Source organism: Pseudorca crassidens, chromosome 9, assembly GCF_039906515.1.
Source record: "Pseudorca crassidens isolate mPseCra1 chromosome 9, mPseCra1.hap1, whole genome shotgun sequence".
In the NCBI taxonomy this organism is placed as follows: domain Eukaryota; kingdom Metazoa; phylum Chordata; class Mammalia; order Artiodactyla; family Delphinidae; genus Pseudorca; species Pseudorca crassidens.
In genome coordinates, this window is record NC_090304.1 from 100,909,478 (window position 1) to 100,923,588 (window position 14,111).

Below are 14,111 nucleotides of genomic sequence, written 5' to 3' on the forward strand. Positions count from 1 at the left end.
AGAGAGAGAGAGAGAGAGATGGTCCTGCTGACTCTGAAGAAGTCAACTGCCCTGTTGTGAAACAGCCTCGTGGCAAGGAAATGCTGGTGGCTCTAGGAGCCGAGAGCTACCCTCAGCTAAAAGCTGGCAAGAAAATAGGAACCTCAGTACTACAGGCACAAGGAACTGAATTCTTCCAATGACTACATGAGCTTGGAAGAGGACCTTGAGCTTCAGAAAGGAATGCAAACCAGCTGACACCTTAACTGAAGTCTGATGACACCTTGAGCAGAAAATCCAGCTAAGCTGTACCCGACCCACAGAAACTGTAAAAAAAAAAATGTATGTTGTTTTAAGCTGCTAAATTTGTGGCAATTAGTTATGCAGCATAGAAAACTAATACGGGTGTGTGTGTCTGTGTGTGTGTGTTTACACACTGAGACAAAGGACGGAGTTCTAGGTCTGCATCAACAAGGTGGGCAGGAGTACAGCACATATAGAACAGTGAAATGATCTCTAAAGGGACTAATTCAGGTGAAGCAGGAGTTTGGAGTCAGAGATAGTGCTGAGAACTTAGGCCTTCAGAAATTTGGAGAAATACTGGTATCTTAGTCCGGGTTGCCCCAGAGGCAGACTCCAAGGCAAGAAGCTAAATAGTTTATTTGAAAGGTGATCCCAGCAAAACCAGGTAGGATATTGGGGGAATGAGAGATGAAAGGGAAGGAAGCCAATGAAGGTTGCACATCAAGCAATTTACTACCGTGGACAGCTAGAGCTTAATCCTGTGGGAAATAATGAAGAATAAGCCTCAGAATTATCCCAACCCGAGGGGCAAGGGAGCTGGGATATTTATCCACCGACTGCCATCAGATATGGGTTGAAGGCTGCTTCTCCGGGGTAAGAAGTTAATTCCCCTGACCTTGCAGGAAGGTATCCTGTCCAAACCTTCTCCCCTTCTCTAACTGCTCTCAAAGTGTGTGTGTGTGTGTGTTTGTGTGTGTGTGTGTGTGTGTGTGTGTGTGTGTGTGTAAGCTACTCCTACTGTCAGGCACTTTGTATCTATTTGTTCATTTAATTCTCCCAGTACCTCCTTTTCAGTAGATATTATCACCTCATTTTACAAACAAGAGAGACTAAAACTTCAAGAAGTTAGCAATTTGCTGAGGTCATATAGTTACTAAGTGGCAGAACCTGGATTAGAAACCCAGGTTAGTTGCTAACAAAGCTGAGGCTCCCGACCACCTCTCTGGGTCACCAGTTGGAAGTCCAAATCCTGGTCTAACCCTTTACCCCCAGCACCCACCCTCTGACTAAGCCCCAGGATGTAAGGTGGACCTCTCTGCCCACTCCTGGTGCCCTCTCTTGTTGCTGAAGTTATTTTCGATGCTTTGTTCCATAAACCTATATGTGAATGGTGCCAGAGCTGTCCCTACCATCAGTTCAATTTGCCAGAAAGGAGGGAGAGGGAGGACGGAGATTTGTGGAGCTGCTGTGCGTTGCCTGGGAACGAGGAATTTGTGTGAGGTTTTGAGTTGAGACAAGGCAGGGCCCTGCTGCTCCAGCAACCAGCGAACCAGGGACAGATTGGCCAGCTCTCTCTGGAACAAAACAAGCTTTCTGTGGGCCTGGAGAGTGAGGAATGGCCCTCCCCAAGGACATTTCTTCTTTCCTTTTTCTTTTTAAAGTTCCCCACCTCTGGCTCGCTTCTGAGAAACACCATATATGAACAGAGATGGGGGTCAAAAGGCTCCCTGTGCCCTCCCTGGGGCCTTCATCCTGAATGTTGGTTTTGCTGCCTGTGAGTTCAGTGAATGTGAGGGGACGCCTGGAAGAAAAGCGTTCTACAGATACGGTGTCTCAAAAAGGCGTGGGGTTTACTAGCAGAAACAATGTGATCCTGCAACAGCATGGGGTCCAGATTTCCATAAGCCAGGGAGGAGGTGCTCCCAGTTCCAAAGTGGAAAACTTGAAAACATCAACGTGTTTTATGCTGAGAGTCAATATTTGATTTCTGAATAGAATTCCCACCCCCTCAGAAACTGAGAGGAACTCAGGCTTGTGTCCACGGTCGATGAACGTGCCCTATTCAGCAACTCTCCAGAGGAACAAAGAGGAGACGTGAATTGGTATTAAAGCGTGGAGAGATCCAGCTTCGTTGACCTATTTGAGATGTGGCGAGGACATTCTAGAAAACATCTCTGGATTTCTGTTCATGTAAAGCTTCAGTGCTCAAAGAAAAACAGGTTGAAAAATCATGGGGAAGCCACAAATTACCCCCAACTCATGAATGGCTTCATTTTTTCTTTTCTCCTAGATCCTCAGATGGTGTCCTCCCACCAACCTTGTCAGGAACGGGTTTGGTCCCATCCTCCCTCTCCCGCCCTCCTCCCAAAGAGGGAGGCACAGAAATGGAAATCAGCTGGCCAGCATCTAATAACTGCCTACTGTGTGAAGAGCACTGTGTTCCAGACTTTAGTAAGAGGAGTGGGATGTGGGGAAGGGTGTCACATTCAAAAGTAAGAGAAAACACAATCCTTGCCTAGGTGCTTAACTCTAGTTGCGAGAGATGCATCTATATCTATAATACTGTTGATAATATATTTGCATTGCCCCTTACAAATTGTCTTTATTTTTACTATTTTATTTATTTGGCTGTGCCGGGTCTTAGTTGTGGCGTGCAGGATCTTCAGTTGCAGCACGCAGGATCTAGTTCCCTGACCAGGGGTTGAAGCCAGGCGCCCTGCATTGGGAGCACGGAGTCTTAACCACTGGACCACCAGGGAAGTCCCCCAATAAAGGGATTTATTATCTTATATAACCAGAGTCCTAAATAAGGGCATCTCTGTAACTTGTAAAAGTAAGTGGCTCAGCAATGTTATCAAGGATCCAGGTCCTTTCTGTCTTGCTATCTACCAGTCCCAGCTTCTTTTTTCATCGTACTTATCACCATTTGAGACAATATGACGTAGGGGTTAACACAGACTCTGAAGCCAAACTCCCTGAATTTGAAATCTGGCTACCACGTTACTAGGTGTTGAGTTAAACTACTCAATCTCTCAGTTTCCGTATCTGTAAAATGGGGATGATTATTATAGTATTACCTACCTCAGAGGGTTGACTTGAGGATTGAATGAGTTGCTGTGAGGATTAAATATGTAAAATGCTTAAGCAACCTAAATGCCCATAGACAGACAGCGGATAAAGAAGGTGTGGCACACACATACAATGGAACACCACTCAGCTGCAAAAAGGAACAAAATTGGGCCACCTGTAGAGACCCGGATGGACCCAGAGACTGCCATAGAGTGAAGCAAGTCAGAAAAACAAACATTGTATGTCAACGCATATATGTGGAATCTAGAAAAATGGCACAGATGAAATAGAGGCTTGCAAGGCAGAAATAGAGACACAGATGCAAGGCTTGCAAGGCAGAAGTAGAGACACAGACGTAGAGAACAAACGCATGGACGCCAAGGGGGGAAAGTGGTGGGGAGGGGCATTGAATTGGGAGATTGGGATCAACACATACACACCAATATGCATAAAATAGACAAGCAACAAGAACCTGCTGTCTAAAAAAACAAATAATAAAAATCAAAAAAAAACTATAGGCTTAGCAGGGCCTTCTAAAAATAAATAAATATGTAAAATGTTTGAAACACCTACCCTAGTTCTAGTTCATTCCTCAGGCTCAGCTGTATCCTGGAGACATTCCTGTATCCTTTTAATAAATTCTCCTTTCTCGTTTAAACCCTTCATTTCTGGGGTTCTCCACGGGGCTCCCTGCCATCAACAAATTGTCTTTTAGAATATGGTCTTATTTAATCTTCTAACAACTTTATGTGGTAAGAATTTTTTCCCGAGGGACATGAAGCTCAGAGAGGTTAAGTAACCTGCTCAAAGTCACACAGTTTATATGTCAGCATAGTGCAGATTCAGCTTGTGCTTCTTGGACTAGTGTTCACATACTACACTCCTGAAAGAGGTTGCCTCCACTCAGGTCCAGAAGTAAAAAGTGGGTGGAAAAAAGCAAGGCTCTGAGACAAGATATGAGATGAGGAAGGATAAAGGTGAGCAACAGGGACTTAAAAAAAAACAAACTAAAAACTTAGTCAACGAGAGAATGATTGGGTCCCCAGTGGTGAGTCTGGGGACACTAAGAAGATGAATTTATGATACATGGGATTCAACATAGGGAGAGACAAGGTTTTTTTTTTTTTTAATTTTATGTATTTTTGGGCTGCGTTGGGTCTTCGTTGTTGCACTTGGGCTTTCTCTAGTTGTGGTGAGCGGGGGCTACTCTTCATTTTGGTGCAGGGACTTCTCATTGCAGTGGCTTCTCTTGCTGCGGAGCACGGGCTCTAGTTGCGCAGGCTTCAGTAGTTGCGGCACGTGGGCTCAGTAGTTGTGGCGCACGGGTTTAGCTGCTCCAGCATGTGGGATCTTCCTGGACCAGGGATCAAATCTGTGTCCCCTGCATTGGCAGGCAGATTCTTAACCACTGCACCACCAGGGAAGTCCTGAGGCAAGGTTTCTTAAAAGAAGGCCCCAACTAAGATAGTAGGAAGGTGGCCTTGAAGACAGGCCAAAATGTTCACCCCTTGTTATAGTACTTTTAGGGTCCAGGTCTGTCTCGTTTACAGATCCTTACCAGAGTTAGCCCTCCAGGATTCTGCATCTGGTTTGCTGCCCGTCAAGCTAAAGAATGTGATTCGTCAAGATTTTTTGGTTGTAAGTGACAGAAGTTCAACTTCAACTGTTTGAAGCCCAAAAGGAGGAATTTCTTGCACCATGTAACAAAATTTCGGAGGGAACCAGAATAATTGGGAATGAGATACTTAAAAGCCATGGCAGTTATCTCTCATCTCTCTTGCTTATGTCTTGGTGTCAGCTTCATTCTCATAAACCTTCTAACGCTTTTTGAGGGGGGCCGTCGTTGCCAGTCAGTCTAAGGTATCAGTGCTGCCCAATATAACTTCTGCATCTGTGCTGGTAAGCACAGTAGCTGTTAGCCACACGTGGCTATTGAGAACTCCACATGTGGCTAGTAGGACTGAGGAACTGAATTATAAATTTTATCTAATTTTAATTAACTTGAAATTAAACAGCTTCATGTAGCTAGTGGTTAACACATTGGACTGTGCGGCTTGTTATCCACGGAGGAGGAGAATTTTGACGAAGCTAGTTAAAAAAAACTTAGTGGAGGACTGTGGCTGGTGCGGAATAGGTCACAGACACAGCTCTGTATCAGTCACAATAGTCAGGAGGATAGAATACTATCCCAGGCTGGGCCATGTGCCCAACCATGTGCAGACAAATCAGTCTGCTAGGGGCGGAAGAGATGACTTCTGTGTTGCTTCTTAAAAAAAAAAAAATTAGCAAGCATTTATTGAAAACCTGTTCTATATTACACATTTCACATATATTACCTTCATTTTCACAAAAAAGTCCTGAAAGGTCAATTGTTCCACCCATATTGTAGATGAAGAAACAAAGATGCAGATTATGTGACTTGACCATAAATGGTAAATTGCAGAGTCAGAATATAAATCCAGGTTTGTTTCCAAAGTCTCTGTTCTCTGCACTATAATATGCTGTCTCTAGAGATTTGGGATATAGAAAATGAGACTATTAATAGTGGATAATTATAACAATCATAGAAGAACACACAAAATGAATGACTTGGTTTTGTCCAAATAGTTATCTTGAGTGCCTGCTACTTATTCTATAAAACATTTTTGAAATTGCTTTTAGATCCTACAACATATTTTTTAAAGTATCTTTAGTGATTGCAATTTTTATATTTTAGAAGTACATTTTCTAAAACAGTAAAAATATGGTGAATAATATTGGTAACAATTTATTAATAGATAAAATCATTTTGGTCCTAACTAACTATTGTGTTAAGGCAAAGTCTCTTATCTTCATGAAGCTTCTTTGGCTTCAAAGAACAGATACCCCAGGGAAGGTACCACCAGAGGAGAGGCACATCACAAGGATCTCGAATTGGAGAGCTCAAACGCTGAAGCAGCTCCTGGAACCAGTTTTTGTGGGTAGCTCAGAATCTTCTGCTTTTCTGCTTCATCCTCCTACATTTACCAATTGCCTCCCTCTACTTTGCTCATCTCAGGGCTCTCTCTGTTACAAACAATGTAAAACCTAATGCAAATTGGCATTCACGATAAACAACTTTCTTGGCTCACATATTTTGAAAGTCTAGAGGTGGGGTAACCTTGAGACTTAGCTTAATCCAGAGGCTCAAAAGTGTCAACAGGGAATAGCAAGGACTTTAAACTGTGGTTTGATGGAAAAGAATAATGATAAGGATTGTCTATGTGTTTTTACACTGGGAAGTACGTGGCCTCAGAGCTGTTAGTGCCTTGGTCCCTGAGGCCTAACAACAGTCAGAGGGGGGTTGTAGGTGGGTTCTCCAGGAAGCAGACTCTAAGACTCAAGTTCAGGATGTTTATCAGGGAGTGCGCTGGAGATTGGCACCTGTGGAAGGGAGGAGGAGGAAGCAGGAAGAGGCACAGGAAGAGGCTGAGCTGTGATGTAGGTTGGACCACCTCAGCCAAGCCCACCGGGAGCTCTAAAGCTGAAATGATGGCTCATTGGCGTTGTTCCAAGTTTGGCAGAAACCGCCAGGCCTTTACATCGCCAGACCCACCGGTCTCAGGATGCGGCTGCTCCTCAGAGGGGGAGGCTGCTCTCTGAAGCTGAGGCTGTCCCTGAAGGCGTCGACAGCTCAAGGGACTACAACATTCTCAGAAGCTGGGCCAACAAGTCCTTCCTTGAAGGGAGATCTGGGAAGCGCATCTCTGTGTCCATCCAAGATGAGTATTTGGTAATGAGGAGGACAATGAAATTCTTGTTAATTTTTTTTTTTATCACTCACCAACAGAAAGGGGAAAGACTTCTGCATCCATGACAAATTAGAGAATTTTTTGCAAAGATCAGTACAGCAGGTGCCACTGAGACAACCAGAACGATCTGCTATTAGTGCCACATACAATGAAACGCTGCTGCAGAAACTTATCGTGCACAGGCAAGCAGAAGAACCCTCATCAATTATTCCAGTTAGAAGGGTTATTCTGTGAGGTGGGTAAGGAGGAGGAGGAACAAAGAGAACTTTCAGGAAACATCCCAGAACATTGGCTGTTAGCCCTGGGGAATCCTGCTTACATTTGGGAAAGAGAGTGGAAGAGGGTACGACTCAGCTGCCTGAGGATCCCGATATCCAGATCCCATGAGAGTGGGAATAGGCAGCTTTCCCACTTCCAGAGAGGTTCTCCTTAGGATGGGCCCTTAGGACGAACAGGTTACCAAGTTTTCTAATTTGTTACAGGTGGGGGGTGTCAGTCAGCCACAAATAGGACAGTGACGACCAAGCAGCACATTTCTGAGTTCTGTGTGGGGTGGACCACTGCCAGAGACCCAGTGACTCAGGGCTTTGTGCAGAGATGGCCAGGGATCCCCCAGCCACACACATCAGAGATCATCAGCCCAATGAAGAGTGCTCTGGAGTAGGGCCGCAAGCCTGCTGCCAGCAATACCCATTCGAGTTTCTGAAGAAGACAGACAGTTCTAAGCAAACAGTTCCCTTGCTGAGAAACAAACTCTGGCCATACAGAAGATAAGCCTTGAGAAAACGTCAGAAAATGGGTGCAGGGCCCAAGATGTGATCTCTCTAGACATACGAGAGTATATATTCATATGAAGCCACTGGCACAGCAGCTAGTGGGAGGCACAGAGCTGAGGTAGAGGGTTAGAGACAGCAAGGAGCTACCTAATAACACTTCTTCTGAGTGTGTGTGTGTGTGTGTGTATGTATGGAGGTGTACAAATCAATCTCCCTCTGGCCCTCTCCAGTGGTATGTTCTTCTCCTCACCCTTCTGGGTGGATGTGGGATGGGTTTCCTTCTTGTTACTTGATTACTCAGTGCTATTTACAAACCATTTATTTTTTATTTTATTATTTATAAAAAGGGAGCTCCTTTTTTTCTCAGCTTCACCTCTTGCTTTGAATCTGATGTTAGACTACGTCACTCGCTACTTTCCAGGCTACACTCATCTACCTCCAGGTCTTTTCCTGAAATTCCTTGAAGACTGTTGCTCCTGGCTCTCGCCAACACTCTTCTGGTCATGTATCTTGGTGATTTCAACAACCTCAGGAATAATCCATCCAGTGCTCTTGCCCTCATTTCTATGACCTCTTCTCCAGTAATCTTGTTCTCCTACTCCCTCCCTTGGTCATACCATAAACTTTGACAGTACCAATATCTGCAGTTTCAAGCATCCCACTCTTGGATCACCACCTCTTATTTTTTCAGTGCATTCCTTCTAGTATCCTGCTCTAACAAACCTTAGATCCCCACTGGAGCCTACAATCTCTTGATCCTACAAACTTTACAAGGTCCCTTACCCACTTGTTATCCTTTCCCATGTTATCTATCTTAAATTCCATGGTCAGTCATTTAATCACTCCCTTGCGCTCAACATTAACTCTCTTGCCCCTTTCTTGTCTGAGAGTAATAGTTTGGTAAAACCTCAACCCTGGTTAAAAGTAAAATTTCTACCTATGGCTATGCCTGTAACCATGAAACTGAAGGAAAACACTCAACCATGCTGACTAGTCTCACTTTAAATTCATAATCATGAACCTCACATGGGTCCTTAAGGCTGTCTGGCAATTGTACATGTTTCTAGTTCATACTTCTACTCTCCTGGATGACTATTTTATACCTTCTTCAAACCTCCAACGCCTCTTCCTCTATTTTATTAATTGATGAACTTGCTTTCTATTTGTATTAGTTATCTCTCTCTGTGTAACAAATTACCTCAGAATCTAGCATCTGAAAACAACAAATATTAACTCATACAGTTTCTGGCTGGGTCGTCTGTCTCAGGGTCTCTTATGAGATTGCAGTCAAGTTGTTGGCCAAGACTATATAGCCTCTGAAGACCTGACTGGGGCTGGAGGATCCACTTCCAAGATCATTCACCTGGCTGTTAGCAGGAGCCTTGAGTTCTTTGCCATGTGGGCCTTTTCACGTGACTTCCCATGACATAAATGGCTTCCCCCAGAGGAAGTGATCTGAGTGAGAGCAAGAGTAAGAGATGGAAAGAATCAGAGTGCACGCTGGAGAGAGAGGGAGAGAGAGAGAGAGAGAGAGAGAGAGAGAGAGAGAGAGAGAGAGCGCACACACAATAGAGAAAGAGAGAGAGGACACAGTGTCTTCTATAACCTCATCTCTGAAGTGACATACCACCCCTTCTGCCATATTCTATCTGTCACACAGACCAACTCTGGTACAGTGTAAAAGGGGACTACACAGGGTGTGAATACCAGCAGGTGGGGATCATCAGAGGCCATCTTGTAGGCTGGCGACAATTCTGTTTTACAGAGAAAACAGAGGAATCAGAAAAAACTTCCCACTGCCATATTACCCAATTACCAGTATATATTCTATTTTCACTGCTAGTGTTATAATGAACTCTCTCTCTCCTGCTATCTAAGGCCAATCCTTCCAATTGTTCACTAGATCCTGTTCCCTCTTGCCCACTTAAGGACATAGATACAAAAATTCTCCTCTCTCTCTCCTGCGTTGTCAGTTTTCTTTTGTTTACTGGACAATTCCCATCAACAAAACATATGTGCTGCAATATTAAAGAATCCTCCTATGATCCTATCTCTCCTTTCAGCTACGCATTTCTCTGTGTCCCTTTACAATAAAACTCATTGAAAGAATTGTCTAAAATGACTGTCTCCAGTTCTTCCTCACCCTCTCTTTTAAGTCTACCCCATCAGGCTTTTGCTCTCAAACTACTCTAAAAATACCGCTCTTATAAAAGTCATCTATGACCTCTATATTGTTAGATCCAATGGTAAATTCTCAGTCCTCATCCTATTTGACCTAACAGCAGAGTTTAACATAGGCAGTTGGTTCTCTTAAACAAAACACATTCTTCACTTGGCTTTCAAGGTATCACACCCTCCTGGTTTTCTTCCTTAGCTTACTGGCTGATCCTTCCCAATCTCTTTGCATTTCCCTTTTCTTTCCAGGCTTTTAATGTTGGAAAACCCCAGGGTCAGTTTCTCAGCCAGGCAGGCACCCACACTGGAGTGATTGTACTTGCTGTTCCTTTTGCCTGGAACACTCTTTTGGAAAACTCTCCGGTGAAAATTAAAGTATCTTGTTCCATTACCTCATGGAATTTTGCATTGGAGTCTTTGCTCAAAAGTACCTCAGTGAAGTGTTCTCTGGTCATCCTATCTAAAATTGCATCTCCCCCACCCCCCAACAGACTTTTTTTTTTTTTTGGTACGCGGGCCTCTCACCACCGCGGCCCCTCCCGTTGCGGCGCACAGACTCCCGACACGCAGGCTCAGCGGCCACGGCCCACGGGACCGGCCGCTCCGAGGCACGTGGGATTCTCCCGGACCAGGGCACGAACCCGTGTCCCCCGCATCGGCAGGCGGACCCGCAACCACTGCGCCACCAGGGAAGCCCCCAACACACTTTTAATCCTCTTCCTCGGCTTTTACTCTACAATGCTTATCAGCACCAGACACATTTGTTTACTTATTCATTAGTCTATTTGGTTACTTCTCATTGTCAATTCCATGAACAAGGGATATATGTCTATTTTGTTCACTGCTATATATTTCCAGTGCCTAGAACAGTGGTGGTATATAAAAATCTCTCAATTATATATTACACGAACGAATGGGTATTCCACATGGATAATAGCGAAGTGTCCGAGAATTATAGCAAAGCTTGGAAGCAGACAGGGAGACCACTCACGAGGCTGCGATGTTTATATACAAGAACAGGTATGAAAGAGCTCCGTTAACGTAGCGAGGTGTACAAACATCAGTATGATTTACTGTTGGCTTAGTTCGTTCCTCAAGAAAGCCCTGCCAGGCCCGCCTTCTCCCATCCTTTTCCCGTGCTTCCCTCAATTGGTCCCCTGCCCTGCCCAATCAGCTCTTCGGCCCAACATACTTCTTTTCCTGAAGGATGTGGGATGGTCCCAGCGCCGGGACACGCGAGGCACGGCCAGTGTGCGACACTTCCGCCCGCCTGTTACCCAGCGCCCACGCGGACTCACCCGTGCCCCACCAGTTCCACGCGCGTTTATAGGTCCCGCCCATACAGCGAGACAAAGCGGAAGTGACGAACCTCTGGAGCGCGAAACCCCGCCCCTCACGCCTTTCCCGTCTCCGGGAGGTGACACAAGCCCGGAAGAGGCAGATACTAGGCCGCCGAGGGGCGGGGCGGGGCGGGGCAGCCCCCTCCAAAGCGGCGGTTTACCGAAGGCGGGTCCTTTGGTGTCAGTGGTAGCTTGAATCCGTGGCGAACCGCGATCGATACTAGGCCGGTGCAGTCTCAGCAGGAGTGGGACCCTGAGGCTTGAGAAACAGGCTTTTCTTTGGTCCGGGACTCCCCGGCGTTCAGCGCTTCCCCCCATAACCGGACACCGATTATTCGGACTCTTTGCCTCAGACCCAGGTTCCCACCCCGCACCCTCCCAGCCCCCTTGCCCTCCGGCTGCTACGCTCTTTCCTCCCTTTCCTGCATCGCTTTGCCGCCACTGGCACAATCTTCGTTCTCTCATTCAGATTCTTGTTTCTCCCCCTTCTTGTCCCTGTTCCTTTCCGAGAGCGATCTTTAAACATTTCCTTCCTTTATTTCTTACCCCTTCTTTTCCCTTTTTTCCTTTTTCCTTCCTTCTTCGCCAGTATCCTTGTCAGGCTACTGCCTCCTCCAAGGCTTCTCTCCTTTTCAGAAGCCTGTGGCATACGCGTGTTAGGGGGTTGAGCTTTTAAGGCGGTCGTTTGAAGATTTTAAGCTTTTCCTCTCTCCTAACCAGGAGTCATAGATGCCAGGAAGTATGGCCCCCATCAAGAAGCTTCGAAATACCGCAAAGTTGCCCCTGGCTTTAAACCCCCTGAAGAGCAAGGACGTGTTGGCAGTGCTGGCTGAGAGGAACCAGGCTATAGTACCCGTTGGGGCATGGGTGGAGCCTGCCCCGCCAGATAGTTCAGCAGTCCCGGCATCTGTGAGTGTCAGTTTGATGCAAGTATGGTGGGGTTCTTCCTCCATCTTTCTTTTTCTTAGCCTTCTCAAATCCCTGGTGCTCAGATAAGATGAACAGTCTGGGGATGCCGTTTCTATTCTGTCATAAATAGATATGTTCTTGCATTAGGATTATAGAACAAATATGTATCTGCCGAAACTTGCTGCAGCTTTAGTCGGCATAATCAAATATTTATTACCTATATATATTTCAGTTTGCTTTGCAAACCCTTGATTGCTTTCTATGCACAAGACATAGGCACTGTCTTCCAAACACTCTACAATGTAGTAGGGATGACGACCACAGTTAATGTAACATTGATTGCTTAAAGTTTATGGTAAATTTTGTAATGGAGATTCAGTCAGGTTCAGATGCAGTGGGAGAATAAAGGAGAAAGAGATTAATTCTGATTGGGATTCCGAGAAAGTTTAACTGTAAATTCCATGAGGACAGGGATCTTGATGTTTTGTTCATTCCTGTACTGGCATATGGCAAGTCTTCAGGATATAGTTGTTGAATGAGTAAATGAGGTAATATAGTTTGTGTTAATCCTTAAAGAATGGAAGTGCTGTAAGTACAGATGAAAGGGAAGAGCATTTCAGATGAAGGGAAACTTTTGCAAATTGACATACATGCCTGTCAGACAACTCTCTTACGTAGCTATTAACACAGGAGGACAATTTTGTAAGATTTTTTTTTTCCTTTTTGGTAAGAAGATTTTTGATTGTCTTTCACCAAACTGTGCTCCTTAGCTATTTGTTCATATATTATTGTGGTTCATTTATTATTATAAATACCACATTATATTTATAGTAAGTTGTTTACATATCTACTTTTCCTGATGGAGCATGTAGATATTTATGGAATGCACAGAATGTTTGAAGATCTTCAGAATGTATAGACAAGGTGCTGAACATGAGTTGAAAAGTATGAGGTAGGTTCTCATAGTGGTCCTTCATCTCAGAGAAGAAATGAGACATGTTTCAAGTAAATGTTAAATAGCAGTGCAATGGCATGTATTCATTCATTTTATTTATGTCTGTAAGGATGTATATACATAAGCATTCATTTATTACTATGCTATTTCCAGAAAGGATTTTGAGTCTGAGTAGTATATGATTAAGTGCTAAGACTATTATAGCACTTAACGAAGAAAGATATGGTTTTGAATTGATGTGACCCAGGAAAGTTTAATGAAGAATTTGGATAATCAGAAAGAAAGAGGATGATTCTCCAATTAAGGAGAATGGAGAGAGTAGGAAGTAAGCAAGATATATTTAGGATTTAAGGGTAGGTTAGATTGATTGCAGTGGAAGGCCTAGTAGGGGCATGGTGGTTGATAGGATTGTGGAAAATAGGAGTGGTAGGGAACCACAGGAAATTTTGGAGACGGGATTGACTTCATTCATTGTTTAATATTTACAAATTAATTTCATGATCAAATAGTGTTTTGATTAGATAAATTGCTTTAACATTTTTTTAAGTTCTATTTTTTAAAACTATTTATTTATTTATTTTACTTATTATTTTTGGCTGCGTTGGGTCTTCGTTGACGCGTGTGGCTTTCTCTAGTTGTGGCGAGCAGGCTTCTCATTGCGGTGGCTTTTCTTGTTGTGGAGCACAGGCTCTAGGCACACGGGCTTCAGTAGTTGTAGCACGCGGGCTCAGTAGTTGTGGCTTGCGGGCTCTAGAGTGCAGGCTCAGTAGTTGTAGCGCACGGGCTTAATTGCCCCGTGGCATGTGGGATCTTCCCTGACCAGGGCTCAATCCCATGTCCCCTGCATTTGCAGGCGGGTTCTTAAGCACTGAGCAACCAGGGAAGTCCTGCTTTAACATTTTTAAAGGTGAAGGAGCAGGGAGACGCAAGAGGGAAGAGATATGGGAACATATGTATATGTATAACTGATTCACTTTGTTATAAAGCAGAAACTAACACACCATTGTAAAGCAATTATACCCCAATAAAGATGTTAAAAAAAAAAAAAAATGAAGGAGCGATTGGCTCCTGAGGGACAAATTGGGTTGTAATGGTAACAATTTAGGCATGAAGT

At 44.4% G+C, this 14,111-nt stretch overlaps 2 protein-coding genes across 12 annotated transcripts in view; one reads left to right on the forward strand and one right to left on the reverse strand.

The window, feature by feature from the left end:
* HEPACAM (hepatic and glial cell adhesion molecule) overlaps nucleotides 1–11,972 on the reverse strand; it is a 27,817-nt gene extending 15,845 nt beyond the window's left edge. The window contains exon 1 of one of the 6 annotated variants that reach the window (XM_067751448.1): nucleotides 11,680–11,972. In XM_067751448.1, the coding sequence (XP_067607549.1) occupies nucleotides 11,680–11,782 (103 nt within the window). In that variant the 5' untranslated portion in view covers nucleotides 11,783–11,972. Of the gene's footprint in view, nucleotides 1–10,985; nucleotides 11,486–11,679 lie in introns of those variants that run through there. The other 5 variants (XM_067751446.1, XM_067751443.1, XM_067751444.1 and 2 more) reach the window with 5 other exon arrangements.
* Nucleotides 2,298–14,111, forward strand: part of CCDC15 (coiled-coil domain containing 15) — a 69,739-nt gene continuing 57,925 nt past the window's right edge. For 5 of the 6 annotated variants that reach the window (XM_067751437.1, XM_067751440.1, XM_067751441.1 and 2 more), the window contains exons 1-2: nucleotides 11,353–11,492; nucleotides 11,854–12,042. In XM_067751437.1, coding sequence (XP_067607538.1) covers nucleotides 11,863–12,042 — 180 coding nt within the window. In that variant the 5' untranslated portion in view covers nucleotides 11,353–11,492; nucleotides 11,854–11,862. Of the gene's footprint in view, nucleotides 2,455–11,352; nucleotides 11,493–11,853; nucleotides 12,043–14,111 lie in introns of those variants that run through there. The other variant, XM_067751439.1, reaches the window with a different exon arrangement.